The following is a 17,037-nucleotide window of genomic DNA, read 5'->3' on the forward strand; positions in this document are numbered from 1 at the left end:
AAAACCCAACTACATATATGATACAAGTTACCTACACCTCGTCTCCAGTCTGCTCTTTGGTGTACAGCAGAGGTCAGCAAAGAACCAGAGAGTAAATATTTTAGGCATTGTGGGCCAGACTCTCTGTTGCAACTATTTAACAGTGCCATTGTGCTGCAAAATAGCTATAGGCAATCCATAAATAAATGAGTGTGGCTTTGTTCAGGAACACTTTATTTACACAAGCAGTCAGCAGGCTGGATTTGGCCCAGGAATAGTTTGGCCCTGGTCTTATAGCTACAGAGGTTAGTGGAAGTCTAACATACGCAGTGACTTTGGTTCCTTGCTATTACAATCTTCACAGAAATTCATCTAAGATGTCATGGCTCTCTGATCTGCCACCATCATATGTCGCTGCACCTCAAAATTTAGTGGTGAGATAATAGGAAGACAGAAGAGCAAATCTGAGAGATTTAGGAAACAGACAGTCCTTATCTTTGGAACTAAGAATGTAAAGGAGAGCTGGCTTGGTCCAATAGGGGGTAAGACAGTGTCTTTATTCCACTGAATCACTAAGGTTGAGATAAGGCAAGATGTCTGAGAGGAGATGTTCTCTAAACAATTGGAACTGTTGGTCCAGACTACAGGGATTTTGAATCAACATGTGAATTAGGGGATCCATCTTCATAAGGCTCCTACAGCTCCAAAGAACCATGAGTTCACCAAAAGAGTGAGTGTATGGGGGAAATCGAGACTTGTGCATATCAGAGAGCAGGGTAGATGTTAGAAGCTTCCCAGAGAGAGGTAGGGAATATATAGGGCACAATGAAACTTCAGAGCTAGATGTGACCTTACACTGTGGGATGGAGGATGAGGGATGGGGGTAACCCCTCAGTTTGCAATATTCATAAATAAACTTCAAGTGATTATTTTTGGTTAGCATAGGGTTACAACATGCAAGTTCTTAGGCCTAATATTCCCCTCCTTGTTCCTGAGGTCTGATTTTGCAAATACTGTGTTAAGTTCTCAGGGCTGTTTATATTACTTATTATAAGATCGAGTTAAGAAGAGATGGGGCTAGGAATTCCGCTTTCCTTCACATGAATTCACTTGCAATGGAAATTTAAAGTTGTATAAGGTAGATAATTTCCTGCCTAAATAACATATACATAGCTGATACATCCCACCATTTAAAAAGCTATGTTTTATTTTTCTCAGCCAAAACCACAGCTACTGGTCACTTCTAAGTTCAATTTAAAGATCAAATCTTATCACTTTGAGATGCGCTTTGGAAGCGAACAACAGTCTGCTGACAAATTATTTCTCAGAGTGGTTTGTTCTTGCTTTCACGCTACCATATGGCCTACCAGACCATATCCATGTCTGGATAACTGGGCATAATGTCAACCCTCCTTTGTTTTGTAAAGCTTTTCTCCATCTTATTCTGAATCTAAACAAATAAAGTAAAAAATTAAATTTTATTGCTGCAGCTTTGCTTGCAAGAATTATGCAACTTCCTTTGAAATGATTTCATTGAATTTAAACTCATTTCTATAAATTCTGAGGTATAAAGTGATGTAAGAACAATGTTTTCTCTATTTAATGTGATCATACCTGGGAACAGTACAAAGACTTGGAACTTAAGACCTCTAGCTTCTCACCTTGTGATGGAGAGTGTGTAAGTTAAATGCCAAGAGGAAGCCAGGTTGTAGAAATCTGATCCAGTTAGACACCCCACACCTCCAGAGATGCAGGTCAGGAACTCAATGAGTACAGAAAACAACCATTACCCTGAGCTGAATTTATCTCTTCCGGTAACGAGCCAACAACCCCAGTCTTTCCAAAAACATGTGTGAACTATTCCAGTTTTACTAATAACTTTATTTAAATAAGACACAGGAACTTCTATACTGAAAAAATACAAAACAAAAGCCACACATTTCCTTGTGTAAAGCCATATTATATGGTAACTCAAATACTGTTCAGCGCAATGGCTAGAATTAAACAGTACAATTATATACAAAATTTAAACAATTTCTGACAAATTTCTACAGCTGGATGTAGGATACATTTGAGCTCAACAACTTCTGGGAAATTTACATGGCAAAGCATAAGCTTTAACACATTTGGTTCAAAACTTTAATATATGCTAAGAACAAATGTACAACACAATTAATATTTAGTATCTCATGAGAAAATAAAAGCACGTCACTATAAATATTGTACATCAGATTTAATCACCAAAAAAACATATTCAGTCCATTTTTCTGAAATTGATATTGATACTATTGCATTTTATTTGGACAAAAGCAGAGTGTAAGATCAACATATTATGTAATGCTAAACCAGATATCAGAAGTCAAATGGAGCTCATATTTATCTTACGGAACTAGTAATTTTCTCCCTTTAACCATAATCTACAAAATATAGTATTTTCATCAAGGCCTGAGATTATTAGGGTTAAAGGTATCTGCTGCTGAAAAGATTGTTTTAAAAGGTTCCCCTGTGAAAATGACAAAAGTAAACTGAGTCCTTTTTTCCATGACAGTCTCCTACAATATAACACTGACTAATTTAAAGGAGCCAGAATGCACCTTCAGGAGAAAATATTACGGCAAACTTTGGTGGAAAGAAGAGAATTGAGATCATGACAAAATAATGCACAGAATACACACATACACACACACACACACAAACATATATATATCGTTTCTTAAAAAAAAAAAATCAATGGTGTTGCTTTCTTCTCTATCACTCATCCTTCTTCAACCTTCTTAGAAAATAAAAGAAAAACCCAGGAATGAATGAAAGGAACTGAAACATTCCTTTAACTGTAGGCACCTGGTTCCCCTAATTCTTAAGAAAATTGTGCCATACACTTTAGGCGCAGATGAAACAACTCTAGATTTTATTGAACTGAAAGCAGTGGAATACAAATACAAAAATTTGTCTTTTGGATACTCTTTGTACTGAAGAAAACAATGAAAGTTAGGCTCTCCCATTGACCAATCAGGAATGCCTAAGGCTCTCTTCACACTTTGTGGAGAACTTGTGTCAAAAGTCTGCAAGTTCAAGGCTATTTTCTCGAGTTTATGCTCTACTTCACACATCGCAAATTTCAAAACTACTCATGATTATGTATTATGAGAGGCTTAAATGAGATAGCTTCAAACTATTGCTCTTGTAAGTCACCAAAAAACCTGCTTATGTTGCATCAATTCTGAGACCCAAGTATTCTATGTAAATGAAGATCATGGACCTAAACTGCTTGAGGAAAACAATAACCAAAAGTTTGTCACTTTTTCACCTGCAAAATAATTTCCAAGGGAGAAACTAAACATAAATATGTCTTTAGATAAAATGGTAACAGTTATGACCCTGATGGCTAACATAAACAAAAAAATCTCAACCATTCCGTCAAACACTTCACTTATTTTGAAATTAACTCTAGACATTCTTGTCTTTAAATTTCATCACACACGATGTGGAATGTTTATGTACAGTCCAGTACTGAACACTTTATTTGCAACATTGTAACAGTCCTTTACTGAGCAACACCTGAACTTTTAAAAAAGCCACATGTACACATGTTGAAACAGTGAATGCAACAGTTGTTTTATTGTAACCACATGACAAAGTGATGTCAAACACCACAGATTTTGCTGGTTCTCCTCATGTTCACCCATGTCCAGGATTATCATTCTCCTAGGATTGAATGCACTTCTTATTCTAAGAATGTGGAATGTAAAGAGGAAAGGGAAATGCATAAAATAAGGAAAGGCAAAAGAGTGATGTTCCCTCTTTAGCTTTTTAGCTGTGAAATATTTAATATCCCAATATGATATACATTCCAAGTTACCTGAGTTTAGACTTCAACTGAAGTACCTGAAGCTAGGCCATAGGGTGGGCACTGTGCAACTGTTGTGGCCATTTTTTTTTTTTTTTTGCATTGTATGTATTACAGAAGTTAGAAACAAACACCTGGATCAATTGTAAACATAATCCTGAATTACAGTATTTTCCATAGGACAAAACACAGCAAGACATTTTCTATTTAGACAGGCAACTTTTTGATATAGAGCTTATTTATACTGAAGAATCTGGAACAAAACACAGGACACAGTACTAATCTGTCAAACATACTATGAAATGCATAGTCTCCACTTAAAATGCTGAAGGACACACACGTTTTGCAAGCATTACTGCTTTCCACAAAAACTGCTGAATAGGAGTTCCGTCCCTGCCAAGATCAGTGTTTAAGAGATACTTTATGATGCTGATAAGTATTATTGGTGGTGGTGGTGTTCAGAAAGTTTGTCACTCATGCAGATAGACGTCTGAAATCTTGTTCCTAATCCATGGAACATAGGGTGGAGGCCAGCTCCCCCTTTTTCAGATGATCACATAGTTCTGAGCAGAGATGTGGTCCTCACCCTGCAGTTCCTGCAGGAGCTGCTGCTGCTGGGATGGCTGCTGGACAGAGGCCTCCATGGAGCCCACTGTGCTGGTGTCATCAGAAAGAGACGTAAAGGAAACCCGGGATGAGAGCTGCTCAACGGTCAGAGTTGCCAAAGCTGAGCTCTGGCTAGAGTTAGGAGAGTTCTTGAGCATAAGGTCGGAAGCAGGTAAGAGGGGGCCTAGAAGTTTTACAGGACAGAAAGCTGATCCGGTTGGGATGAAATTAACCTTGTTTTTGTCAGGACATGAAAAGAGAGGGGCCGAGATAGGCTGACGAGACCTAAAAACCATAAAACAAAATTAGATTTATAATTATGAACACAGAAAAAGTTAAGCATTTTCTGAATTAACTGGAGTTCTCTAAAACAGCTAAAATGTAAATGGGAGGAGATGGGTTAAGTGTATACAGAGGGGTAAACATCTTCCATAGCACAAGTCAGCTGGCAGACTATTCATGCACACAGCACTGAAGTGGTATTTGAGACAAAAGGATTTTCAAAAGAACCAGGAAGACAAATATTTAGAGATCATTAGTTTGCTTTTAATCATTTAGGAAGGTGGAAAAGTCTTCTACATTATAATTGAAGATTATGCAAAATTAGAATGACCTTTTCTGTTAAGAAAAAGTATACCAGAGGCAGGGGGCATTCGTCCATCATGTATTTAGTTTTAAACACTTTCTCCTTTTTTCTTTCTAGATAGACTTCCACTAGCACAGATGGGGGGTGGAATGGGGAGGGGAGAGTTTCAGTGGTCTCTCAAAAAGCCAGTCAATTCAACAGAGGTTGGGTCCACAAGCCCTTCCTCTCCTCCCGTTCCCAGGAGCTAAGCCATCAGCTCCTGCAAGATGGGTCCTTCTAGGTTGCAAGAGCACTGCACCCTCCACTAGGCACCTGCACTGGAACAAAGGCATGAGGGCATCCAAGAACCACACAGTCTTCTTCTGAGCTACTCTGCCCAGTGTTTACAGCATGAACCTCTTTTTCTAATTTCATTTCTAACTTACACATATTAAAATTTCATTAAGAAAACCCCTTGTGAACAGAAAGTCTGAATAAGCAAGCTAGATGAGGCTACAGGGAAGGAGACTAATCTTCTGGCTTGTGGAGTACACTGTCTTTAAGCTAGTCACACATGGATATTAACTTTGCTCCTAAAGTCTCTTTGTTGCCATCTAAACTAAGAGTTCTTGAAATGACAATTCTTAATGATTAAAAATAGATTTTTCAGGTAGTAAGAATAAGTTTCCAAGTTTCTTTGTATTGGCTTATACATTTCCAACATACAGACTCCAATTCTCCTTCAATAAGATCTCTCTTGCCTATTCAATTCTCTTTACAAAATTTGCTCTTGAAACACATTATCAGCTGGATAGAGTAGTTGATTCATATGTAATCAACTGGTCTCAGTAAAAAGCTTTACAGCTTTGCAGATCCCAGCTGACAGAAAAGACATTACTTACGCCATTTCCTCAAAGACCTTCACTCGCTCACATCCCTCTGGGGGCTCCCGTTTGAACATGTAGCTGTTGTTTGGTTTGGGAGATGAAGCATACTTGGGTAACGGTGAGCTACTCCCACTGTCTGTAAATTTAAAGCAGTTATATTAACTAGTGATTGAAAGCTCTTTTAAATTTGATTTCCAAACAGCCTTTTGCACACTTTGTCCACTACTGCCCCTATGCTTTGACCGGTCTCCTTTATTGCAAAGTTATTTCTTATACCCTGTGTAGTATACTTCTTCTAAATAAAAACTTCAATGCAACAGTAATCTGCCATACCATAGAACATAGAAAGGACATTTTGGTCCAGAAAACTGCATTTTGAATACAACAGAGCAGTAATCCTGAAAACAAATATGTTATTTATTATGTATTTCAAGAATGCAAATGATGGGGCAATGTGCTTAAGTCATACAGAAGAATAAAACAGATTATAATGATACAGGGTGCTCTACATGCCTTCTCACTGCCCAACCAATTTAATGAAAATGAATAATATTCATTACAAAAGTTCTTAGCAGAAATGTTATTTTTCCTAAATATCATGAATAACACGTACACAGGGGAAAAAACAAGTTTATAAAATGTCTCTTTCTACCTACCCAACATAAAAAACAATTTGCTCAGAATTTTACCTTTAAAATGTTTACAATAAAAGGGCTTTTTCAGCAGAATTTGTATTTTTGCTACTAGAAGACATGCAAAATCTCCAAACATCTCTACCTAACACGTTTTCCTCATATTTTTGGCCAAAAAGAAAATGGTCTATTCATGAAAAGCCATAAAACCCATATGCAATTTCTCCCTTTCCTACCTGGCAAGAGATTTTGGAAATTCAAATCCACTAAAATGTGTCGTCATTTTTGTAAGATGCCAAGTTGTAAAGTCAATAACATGTTTGTATACAATAGTCCTATTTAAACAAATTCTGACTTAATGCAAACCTATCCCCACTGCTAAAATACTAAGCACATGATCTACTGAAATGTATTATTTTCATCTATTTGAAAGATAGCAACAGTATCATAATTGTGTTCATCACAATTTTGATAAGTTGCTTTAGTTTAGAATATAGAACACAGTCCAATATTTAAAATCTGAGTAATAAGAATGTTTTATCATCATTAATGAAGTTATAATACATGCTTAGGAAGAAGACCCTTGATGCACACCAATACTTGTTAGTCTTGTGAATGCAGATTTATGCTTATATTTGAACATGGCTATAACTCTGGCTGGGAAACCACTGTCTGCAAAATAATAAGGTTACACTATTGGGAAAGCTAGAAAACCACAGTTTCTCTATCATTATTATGTATGATCCTACAGAGTAGGCACCAAAGAGCCTCTTGGAAAAAATTAAGTCTTAGAATGAAATTTGGTTCTTCATATACCATTCAGATTTGAGAATTTTCTTAAGTTTAATATTTATCCTATATCTTGCATGAACAAATGGGAGGAAGGAGGACGAACAGGATTGTCTCAGGTTGATACAAAGCATAATTAGCCTGATTGGAGGTCTGAATTTGCTGCCCTATTTAAGTTAGGCTAGACAAGACTGGTCCATGATAAAAACAAAACAAACAAACAAAAAAAACCAAACATCTGATGAGAATAAGGCCTCAAATTTGGTGTAATATAAAAAATATGGCTTGACCTTACCTTACTATGCAAACAGCAACAAACCAGGCAAAGGAAATATATGAGATCAAAAATACAAGTAAGTAGAGAGGACGGACATCCCATTCTTCATGATGCGCATATTTCACAATACATACGTGTATCAAAACATCTCATGTACCCTATAAATATATACACCTATGTATCCACAGAAATTTTTAAAATAAAAATAAAAAAATACAAGTAGAGATGGCATGAGATGCCTCCATGGAGATTACTGCTGGACATAACTTAGCCTACACGGCACAAGCAGCATCAGCCTCAAACCATGGGCTTGATGCCATTAGCAGTCATGTCAGTAGTTAAGGATCCACCCTATTATCACGTAAGAAAAGTCATCTTGGCCACAGTTAGTCTTCTGTGTTCTTTTTCTTACTACATCATCAGGCCTATCACATTCTTTCTCTCACTATTTTACCGATGGTTTCAAAGGACTTTCTCATAACTGAAGGCTAGATGTGAGTTGGCTAATCTGTCTGCAAAACTGATTATCTTCCTGTTAACAATCTAGAATGAAGTAATTTTTCTTCTTAAAATATTTCTAATTTCAAAGGCTGTAAGTGCATTTTTTAACAGAGTTTTACCCTCTTAAACATTATTCTGCTTTTTTTGGGGGTATTAATGTTAAGTAAACAAATATACTGCTATCCTAGACAGACAGTATTTAGTGTTGTTATATCTGTCTTTTCAATAAAAATTTTTTAAATTGAATATGTATTAATGGTAGGTGGTCTGGAAAGGCAAAGCTTGAAAGAAAAAAATTTTGAGACTATAAACAAATATTTGCTAAATCTGGAGTTTTTTCTTCAGGTTAAGTATGCAATCGGAGAGACTGTAAATAGGGGTCAGGGAATGGAGACATCTAGTCTGTGGCTTTAGCTCTTGTATAGTTCTATGTTACCTGGAATACAATCATCTCTCTGGATTTCTATATAATTAAAGGAATTGCCATTCATGAACTCTAAAATTCTGTGATTTTTCTTTAATAGTTCTAACATACAAAGAAGACATATTTTACATATATATTTTTTCTTGCCTTACAAAGTGGCATGCTTTAAAAACAACCCATATGACCAACCTATGCTACTCATTCCAGACTTGAATGTACAAACTATTACTATTCATTTAAAACTCTGTGTTGAATTTAATAGCCACATTTCAATAACAGAACATTATAAATATAAATATGCCTGCTCAAGAGATTCAAGATGAGAAGTCTCATGGTAATCTTAATTCAGTCTCTCTTGTTTACCAGTAATGGTAAGTTTTCTCATTCTGGTATCCCGGAGAATAATATAGGATCATAACTAGAAATACAGTTGAGATTAGGTTAAATGTTACTTTATGACTTTTAACATCATAGCTAATGTCAATAAAATTAAATGCAGTGAATATAATTATTTACATCTTTCTGTATTCACAAGTCTCATTTTTATATATTTATAACAATCACTCTGAAAATCAAGAATATGGAAAAATGTGATTGCTGTTTTTATAACAGATCATACATATGCATTTGTACCATATTTACCATTAGAATATGAGTAGCTTATCAAATACTTTTAAACATATGATAATAAATTAGAGCTCAGAAAAATTAGAGAAGTTATTCAAGTTTGGAATTTCATATAGAAACAGTATTCATTAAACTACATGTACTTGTATAGCTTCAGTATTCTGAAATTCTTCTGATTTTTATTATATCTGGTATATTGTGGGGCCCACAATTCTTGTTTAAAAAATTATACATTTGATCATGCCATTGCACTTCAGCCTGGGTGACAGTGAGACCCTGTCTCAAAAATATATATATCACATATATAAAGGTTGATTCATTTATGCAGGTAGTATCTAAAATCTCTGCCATGGTTCTATTCTAGCCCTAAGTCTACAGATCTGTTTTATCTCTATCACATTACTTCATTAAATTAAGTAAAATTGATTCTAAAACAAGCAATAATAGAATAGTGGTTCTTAACCAGAGTTTTCTTTCACATTAGACTTATCAGATGTTTTAAAAAGATCAATGTCTAGACCTCATTCCTGAAAGATTCTGATTTAATTAGTCTGGGGAGGAGCCAAGCATTGCCTTGGGGTGGGGAGGTGGGGGGTAAAGCTCCCAAGTGCACCTGAAGCACAGCCATATCTGAGAACCAATCATGAAATGGTTAAGAACATTGGTTTGGAGTGAGGTCACGTGACTTCTTCCTAGGCCTAGGTGCATGGCATAGGGTAAGTCTGATCCCTCTGTTTTTTGATCTATAAAATAGAAAATACCACTGACGTGATAGCTGTGAAAAATGTATGTAAAAGGATTAGGATAAGCGCTGGGCGAGGTGGCTCACACCTGTAATCGCAACATTTTAGGGAGGCTGAGGCGGGAGGATCACTTGAGGCCAGGAGTTCGAGACCACCTGGCCAACATGGTGAAACCCTCTCTATAAAAAAAAAACAAAACAAAAAAAACCCAAAACCAAAAAACAAACAAAAAAAGGATTAGGATGGTGCCTGAAACACAGTAAGCTCTGAATATTATTATTATAGTAAAAAGTAACACATCATTTCTAATTTGAAAATTAAAAATGATGAACCATTCAAAAATTAAGTGCCTATTCTGCTCCCTCTTGACAGAAGAGAGTAAAGGAAATGTTTTTAATAGATTTGTGTACTCTACTCAGGTACATACAGGTACAATTTTATTTCTGAGAGAGAAGCAGAATAATATCTGGAGTACCAGGTTGTCCAGGTTTATAACTGCCTGACATGAACTCTGCCAGTTCATGGTGGCATCCTTTAGTGTAAAGAGATATATCATCCTGAAATTAAAATCAATGCTTAAAGCATGCAGATTCTATAGACTACTATGCAAAGAAAATACTTTCATAGTATATGCAGCAATAACCAGTAGAACGTAATTCTTATTCTATCTTTCCCAGGTAGTTAACTGACTAGGAAAGTGAGTACACTGTTCAACCAACACTTTACTCAATGACATACTAAAGCATAAAATTGGCCAAGAGAATTAAATTAGAAATATGATTGACTAAACAGTACTTAAACAAAATTACTACTCTAGTGTTAAAATATACTTATTTTGCTTCAGGAAATGAAATTATCAACTATAATGGGGTTTGAAGGCCTAATGAAATCAGGAGAAACACACAATTGTGTATAATTTCTTGGCAATAAACTTTAAGAATCAGGTTGTATTACCAATTGTATTAAAAAGCCTGTATTTTCAGTTAACTCCAAGACCAACTTGGAAACTTACAAGTAAGGAGAACATTTGGCTTTTACAAAGAGCCTCTAAGGTTTTTCTAAAATTCAAAGTTAACACCTTGTGAGAATACTAAAGAATTGTAATGAACCAAGACATCAGCTGTATGTAAGATCTCCTTTAGATCAGCATTCAGCAAAGAGTACAGGGGAAAAATGACATCAGAACCTATTATTACTTACATTTATAAACTTTGTTTCAAATCAGATCGATTTTTTAATAACCAGGACTCAACTTACATTCCAAGGCCCATTAATTAAATATTTATTATATGTAGGAGGTATTTTATATTTTGTAATCACTTCTCATTCCATAAGTATGAATTAAATTGATGCCAACTTAAAAATTAAGCCAAAAAGTTACTCTCTTGTTTTTGTGTACTCAAAATAAGTACAGCGCTTCTTCCACAACATAATCTTGATATGCAGAACAGGGCTAATCATTATTGTTGATATGCTAACTACTCACTCAATCTGATATGACAATTAAAAATGAAAACAAGTCACTTTTAATCTGATATGACAGTTAAAACTGAAAATGGCCCTCAAACCAATTTATAGACTAAAATAATGATTATAAATCTTAATGGTAAAACTAAACAAGACAAATTGGATTACACAAAATATTTTGTATCTTACGCAAAAGTAGGTATCTCAAGAAAATCACTATAATAGTGATTCTTAATTTTTATATTGTCAAGTTTATTAAATGGCAAAATTTCCAGGAACATCAGTTTTTAAAAAAAAAAAACAAAAAACTGAAACACATTGTTCATGTTAAAAAGCTCCTAAGGTATCCTACAACTGTGGTCTCCCAATAAGAGACGCATGAAACAATCTGCTGACGTGTGGGGAAAAAAAATCAGTGCATTATACATATTTACCTTTTATCTTTAAAAACAAGTAAACTTTACTTAACATTTAGAGAAAAAAGAACATTGGAACTTCTAATAAAAATTTCACTACAATTTTAAATATTCATTTAAATATTTACTAAGCATTTACTATGTTCAAAAGAGAAGGCAAAGCAAAATGCTATCAATGTTGTCACCACAACATTAGATAAAATTTAGCATTTCCTCTTTTTAAAAAAATTCTTGCTAAAGGGAAATGGTATTATAATGTCTTTAGGCAGAAACCAACATGGAATCTTAAACATCATTATAGTCACCTTAAAGTCTATTCCATCTCCAATATTTACTACCTTATTAATGATGGTAATCACTTCCACATCTCCCATGCTGGAACTTCATAAGAACTTTGCTGTTATCCTGATCTCCTCCTCCTCCCTCACCTCATACATCTAATTGGCCACTAAATGCTGTTGACTCTTCTTCAGCCCCTTTCCTCCAGTTCCTCTGACCTTGCTATGTCTCCTCATCTTTGCCCTATACTTGTGGTCTCCCAATTAAGAGGCATGAAACAATCTGCTGACATGTAGGAAAAAATATAAGAGCAATTAAATATATTTATTTCTACATTTATACACACTTTTAGTCTTTTAAAACAAGTAAACTTTAACAGTTTGTAGAATGAATTATATACATATATCACCTAGAAATATATAAACTTTTATTAGGGGTACAGATTCAAAATTGTTGACAAGGGTGTGGAATAAAGTTTGAAAATCACAAGACTAGACTATTAACATGGCTACTTATCTTGTCCTCCTACTGCCTGTACTTCTGTGTCAACGTGAGTTATAGTTCTTAAATGTGAAGCTGGTCCTATCCTTTAGCTGACAAAAGATCTTCCCTTGGCTTTTCTTTCTCTTAGCAAAGCTTACAAGGACCCTTATGAAATAGTGGCCTTTTTTTTTTTTTTTTTTTTTTTTTTTTTTTTTTTTAAAGACAGAGTCTCGCACTGTCGCCCAGGCTGGAGTGCAGTGGTGCGATCTCGGTTCATGCCATTCTCCTGCCTCAGCCTCCCGAGTAGCTAGGACTACAGGCGCCCGCCACCATGCCCCGCTCATTTTTTGCATTTTTAGTAGAGACGGGGTTTCACCATGTTAGCCAGGATGGTCTTGATTTCCTGACCTCGTGATCCGCCCGCCTTGGCCTCCCAAAGTGCTGGAATTACAGGCGTGAGCCACCGCACCCAGCCTAAATAGTGGACTTTCTAACTCTCCAGTCTCACTGTTTTCTACTCTCCACCATTCACCCCTATACCCCAACCGTTCACAATTTCTTACTGTTCTCTACACACCGGGCCCTTTCACAGCTGAATGCCCATATAAAGACTATTCCTTCTGCAAAGGCAGCAAGATGTGATCAGGTTCCCACAAAATATCTTTGTTGGCATGTAGACGCCATGGAAGTTAGCTAGGTTACTTAATTTCTCTAAGCCTCAGATTCTGGGACCTTTAAATAATGACAATGTCACCTACCTATAGGACTGTGGTAATATTGGAAATAATAAAAATAAAATCACCTAAACACATTTAATCATCATAGCAATTCTATGAGGCAGCTATCCCCAATTTATAGCTGAGGAGATACAGATAGATTGAGTAGCTTGTCCAAGGGCACATAATTAAGTGGCAGAGCAGGGCTTCAACCTGGCTGCCCCAGAGTCAATGTTCATTATTGTTATGTTATCTGTTTCACTAAGTTTGGATCTATCTCAACTCCAGTGTCTTTATTAGAGATGTGAGGAGCTGACTAGATGATCAAGTTCCTTCCAATCTAACATTCTGTTTCTAATTAAAGGCTTATGGCTCAGGCAAGAGCTTCATTGGGTCTGCCTTCTGTCAGTGTCACAAGGAGATAGTGTAAGGAGTGGTCCCTATGAGTTGATATTTCTTCTCAGAGAAAGACAAAAGATAATAGGGGAGGAAAACTCCAACAGATTCCCTTATCCTTGAACCTAGTTGACACCCTATTATTTTCCACCCAGTTACTATCAGAGTTTACTGGTTACCAGCATGACCAACAGCAAGAAGGGGAAGATGAAACAGTTTTGGCAGTTACTTCCTTTCCCCTTATTTCAACAGCAAATTTGAACTTCATGGCCTCTTTCCACCAAAAGCCTATCACTAAATTTAGCATAATCTTAGTTTAATTATTCTTGGTTTTTATTTTTATGAAGAGTATCACACACTCTTCATGAAGTTTAAAAGCCTAACATAAAATTTAACAATTCAAAGAAAACACGTTTTCAACATAGCTATAAAAATATATCCATTAAAAAATGGACATATCATGAACAAAGGTCTTAATACTCAAAAAAATCTCCATTAAGCACTACACCATGCTAGGCACTAGTTTATTTCCTGAGAGTAAAGCACTGACCAAAATATGGTCATTTACTCTTGTCGGAGCTAACATCATGGTAAACAGACAAACAATTAAGTGAAATATATATGCAGGTATGTTAAAAATTTTTGATTTGCTTATATTCTAAACTGAGCAATAATGGCTAAAACTGAGTTGTATACTTAAGTAGTTTTGAATTATGAATAATAACTCATAGACAGCTATCACAGTATCTGCCATTGGTACAACTGTTAACATTTTCAGAAAGAAGGGACAAGAGCATTTACTGGATACTTATTTTGTGCTGTTAGACACTGGAATGTATGTATCTTAAGATGCTTTCTTGAAAGACAGGTAAAATGACCTTAGGGACATAATTCTAGAACAGATCAATTTTAACCTATAGACTAACTCCTTTGTTGGAATAATATCTTTATATACTGTAATTTTACCACCAAAAGGTTCTTCTAGGATAATAAGCGTCCTAGAACCATATAAAGAGAATATTTTGATAAATGCATCCAGGTTCAAAAGCAGTGATTTTTCAAGGTGTGGTAGCTCTAAGTAGTATACCCATCATGTCTGCTTTTACAATATAAACCCCCAAAAGAAAAGTGCCATAAAATCTTGGCTGATTATCTAAAAAATAGAGGGTTAAAGCATAGTAAGGGCACAGGTCAAAAAAAGGTCAAGAAATAGAGCCCAAGATAAATACAAGTATGTTAAAATATATGTATAAAGGAACAGGAAGATGCCAAAAGCAGTCTGTTTCAAAAGTCTGCCTAGGGTCAACCCTAGACCCTGAAAAGACAAAATTAATACTTTTGATTTTTTTTCTCCTAAGACCAAGGGAGGCTGAGTCCTAACACTAAAAGTTTAGCAATATGAATATTTATGAGTTAAATCACAGAATGAGTTAAATAGGCTTATATGCATTGGCTTGGGAAACTCTATCCACATAGTGTACACTGTTCCTTCAGGAAAATATAGCTTAAATTACAAGTAATCAATTTAGGGACTCTTGGAATACAACTCTACTCAGTAGTTGGCCTGAATAAAACGATTCCATTTATTTCATGATTACAAAATCAATGTTTCCACAATATCCTGCAAAATTGCAGAATTTTATAACAACTGCATAAGTGAACTGTGCCAAAGATCAATGATAAGTAGCTGACTGAAGTCTACATTTTGTGGCTTACCCAGCACCAGTTTGGCTACCATCAAGCAATGCTGGCAGAGCTGCTTAAGAAACTAATATTCTGACACTGCTATCTGTATTATATAAATGGCTATTTCTGTTCCTTGCATTTTATTTTGGGTATGATAATGTGGAAGAATGTAAGCTACCTCTTAGGGTACATTCTGATGATGTCAAGATAGAGTGCTCTTATTCTGGATCTCTGAATTCTCCACACAGAGAAGAGCAGTAGTAGTTCCTATGGCTAATAGCCTGGAAACTTTACCCATGTGACCAGTGTGACCAAGTTGCCTTCAGTCTTTAGGTCACTGGAAAAATCTAGTAAAAAATCAAAACAAAACACCAAAAACCCATTCACTTGAAACAAGTCTCTCAATAGTTGAAACTTTCTTGACAGAGTGTTTTTGTCCTGGCATTACAATCCATACAGGCAAAGAAGAAAACCAATGTGCGATACACATTGATAATACAAAATTATTTTATAGGTCTCAAATTATACATAATTCATAGTGAATAGGTGTTAGGAACACACAAAAATAATGTTAGCAAAGTCAGAAAAAGAATATGTATATAAAATGAATACTAGAAAAATAATCAGCTCACCAGCACATCCCTCATTAGGGCAGCTATTCACTGCAGCTATCCCTCTCCCCTCCATGTCTATCCAGGCTCCTACAGATGTCTGAACTAGTTACTCTACCACAGAACAAATCTCTCTACAGCAACTGCAGAATATGTAGGCACTCTAAATCAAATCAATCCTAGTTGACTTCAAAATTATAGAATTCATTCTGTTTTCATAATGATGAAAAGCTCTAGGAAAGCTATATAGCTTCCTTTTATGTCTTTAATAAACAAAACACCAATTTATGATTTATTGTAGAAAACATACATTATAGGAAAGAATTAGTATCTTTTTTTGAGATGGAGTCTTGCTCTGTTGCCCAGGCTGGAATGCAGTGACGTGATCTCGGCTTGCTGCAACCTCCACCTCCCAAGTTCAAGTGATCCTCTTGTCTCAGCCTCCTAATTAGCTGAGACTGCAGCTACATGCCACAACACCTGGCTAACTTTTTGTATTTTTAGCAGAGATGGGGTTTCACTATGTTGGCCAGGCTAGTCTTTAACTCCTGACCTCAAGTGAGCTGCCTGCCTTGACCTCCCAAAATGCTGGGATCACAGAAATAATTAGTATATTTAAAAATAGTAAAACCCAGAGTTTGGGCTTTACATAAAGAAGAAATGAGTCAGAAACTAGCCTACAGTTTGAATGACATAACATATATTAGTTCCAGAAATTGTAAAATTTCTGGACAACTCCCTCCTTTATACTTTTAGTATTCTAAACATCATGTATAATAGTGTATTATTTGTTTACATTCCTAATTACTCCCTACTACACTATAAATTCCTTAAAGACAGATATCACATCTTATTCATCTCTATTTCTCCACTCTCTAGTACAATACCTGACATACAACAAATGCTCAATAAGTGTTCCTTAAATAAACTAGAAGTATAACCTCGGTTGAAATACATAAACCTCAACTCCCAATTCTAACATACCTATGTGTGCATAGTTACATATATAAAAGGGATAGGTGCTATTTTAATTTTCTCTTTATAAAGATGGTATTTGATTTGTTTGAGAACTAGAAACCTTGTATTGCATAACAGAGAGCTACACA

At 35.6% G+C, this 17,037-nt stretch overlaps 1 protein-coding gene across 4 annotated transcripts in view; it reads right to left on the reverse strand.

The window, feature by feature from the left end:
- Window positions 1–1,839: 1,839 nt before the first annotated feature.
- GLCCI1 (glucocorticoid induced 1) overlaps window positions 1,840–17,037 on the reverse strand; it is a 119,897-nt gene continuing 104,699 nt past the window's right edge. For 3 of the 4 annotated variants that reach the window (XM_054496635.2, XM_054496636.2, XM_054496634.2), the window contains exons 7-8: window positions 5,900–6,020; window positions 1,840–4,717 (exon numbers count right to left, since the gene is read on the reverse strand). In XM_054496635.2, the coding sequence (XP_054352610.1) occupies window positions 4,372–4,717; window positions 5,900–6,020 (467 nt within the window). In that variant the 3' untranslated portion in view covers window positions 1,840–4,371. The remainder of the gene's footprint in view (window positions 4,718–5,899; window positions 6,021–17,037) is intronic. The other variant, XM_054496637.2, reaches the window with a different exon arrangement.

This window comes from Pongo pygmaeus, chromosome 6 (assembly GCF_028885625.2).
Source record: "Pongo pygmaeus isolate AG05252 chromosome 6, NHGRI_mPonPyg2-v2.0_pri, whole genome shotgun sequence".
Taxonomy (NCBI): domain Eukaryota; kingdom Metazoa; phylum Chordata; class Mammalia; order Primates; family Hominidae; genus Pongo; species Pongo pygmaeus.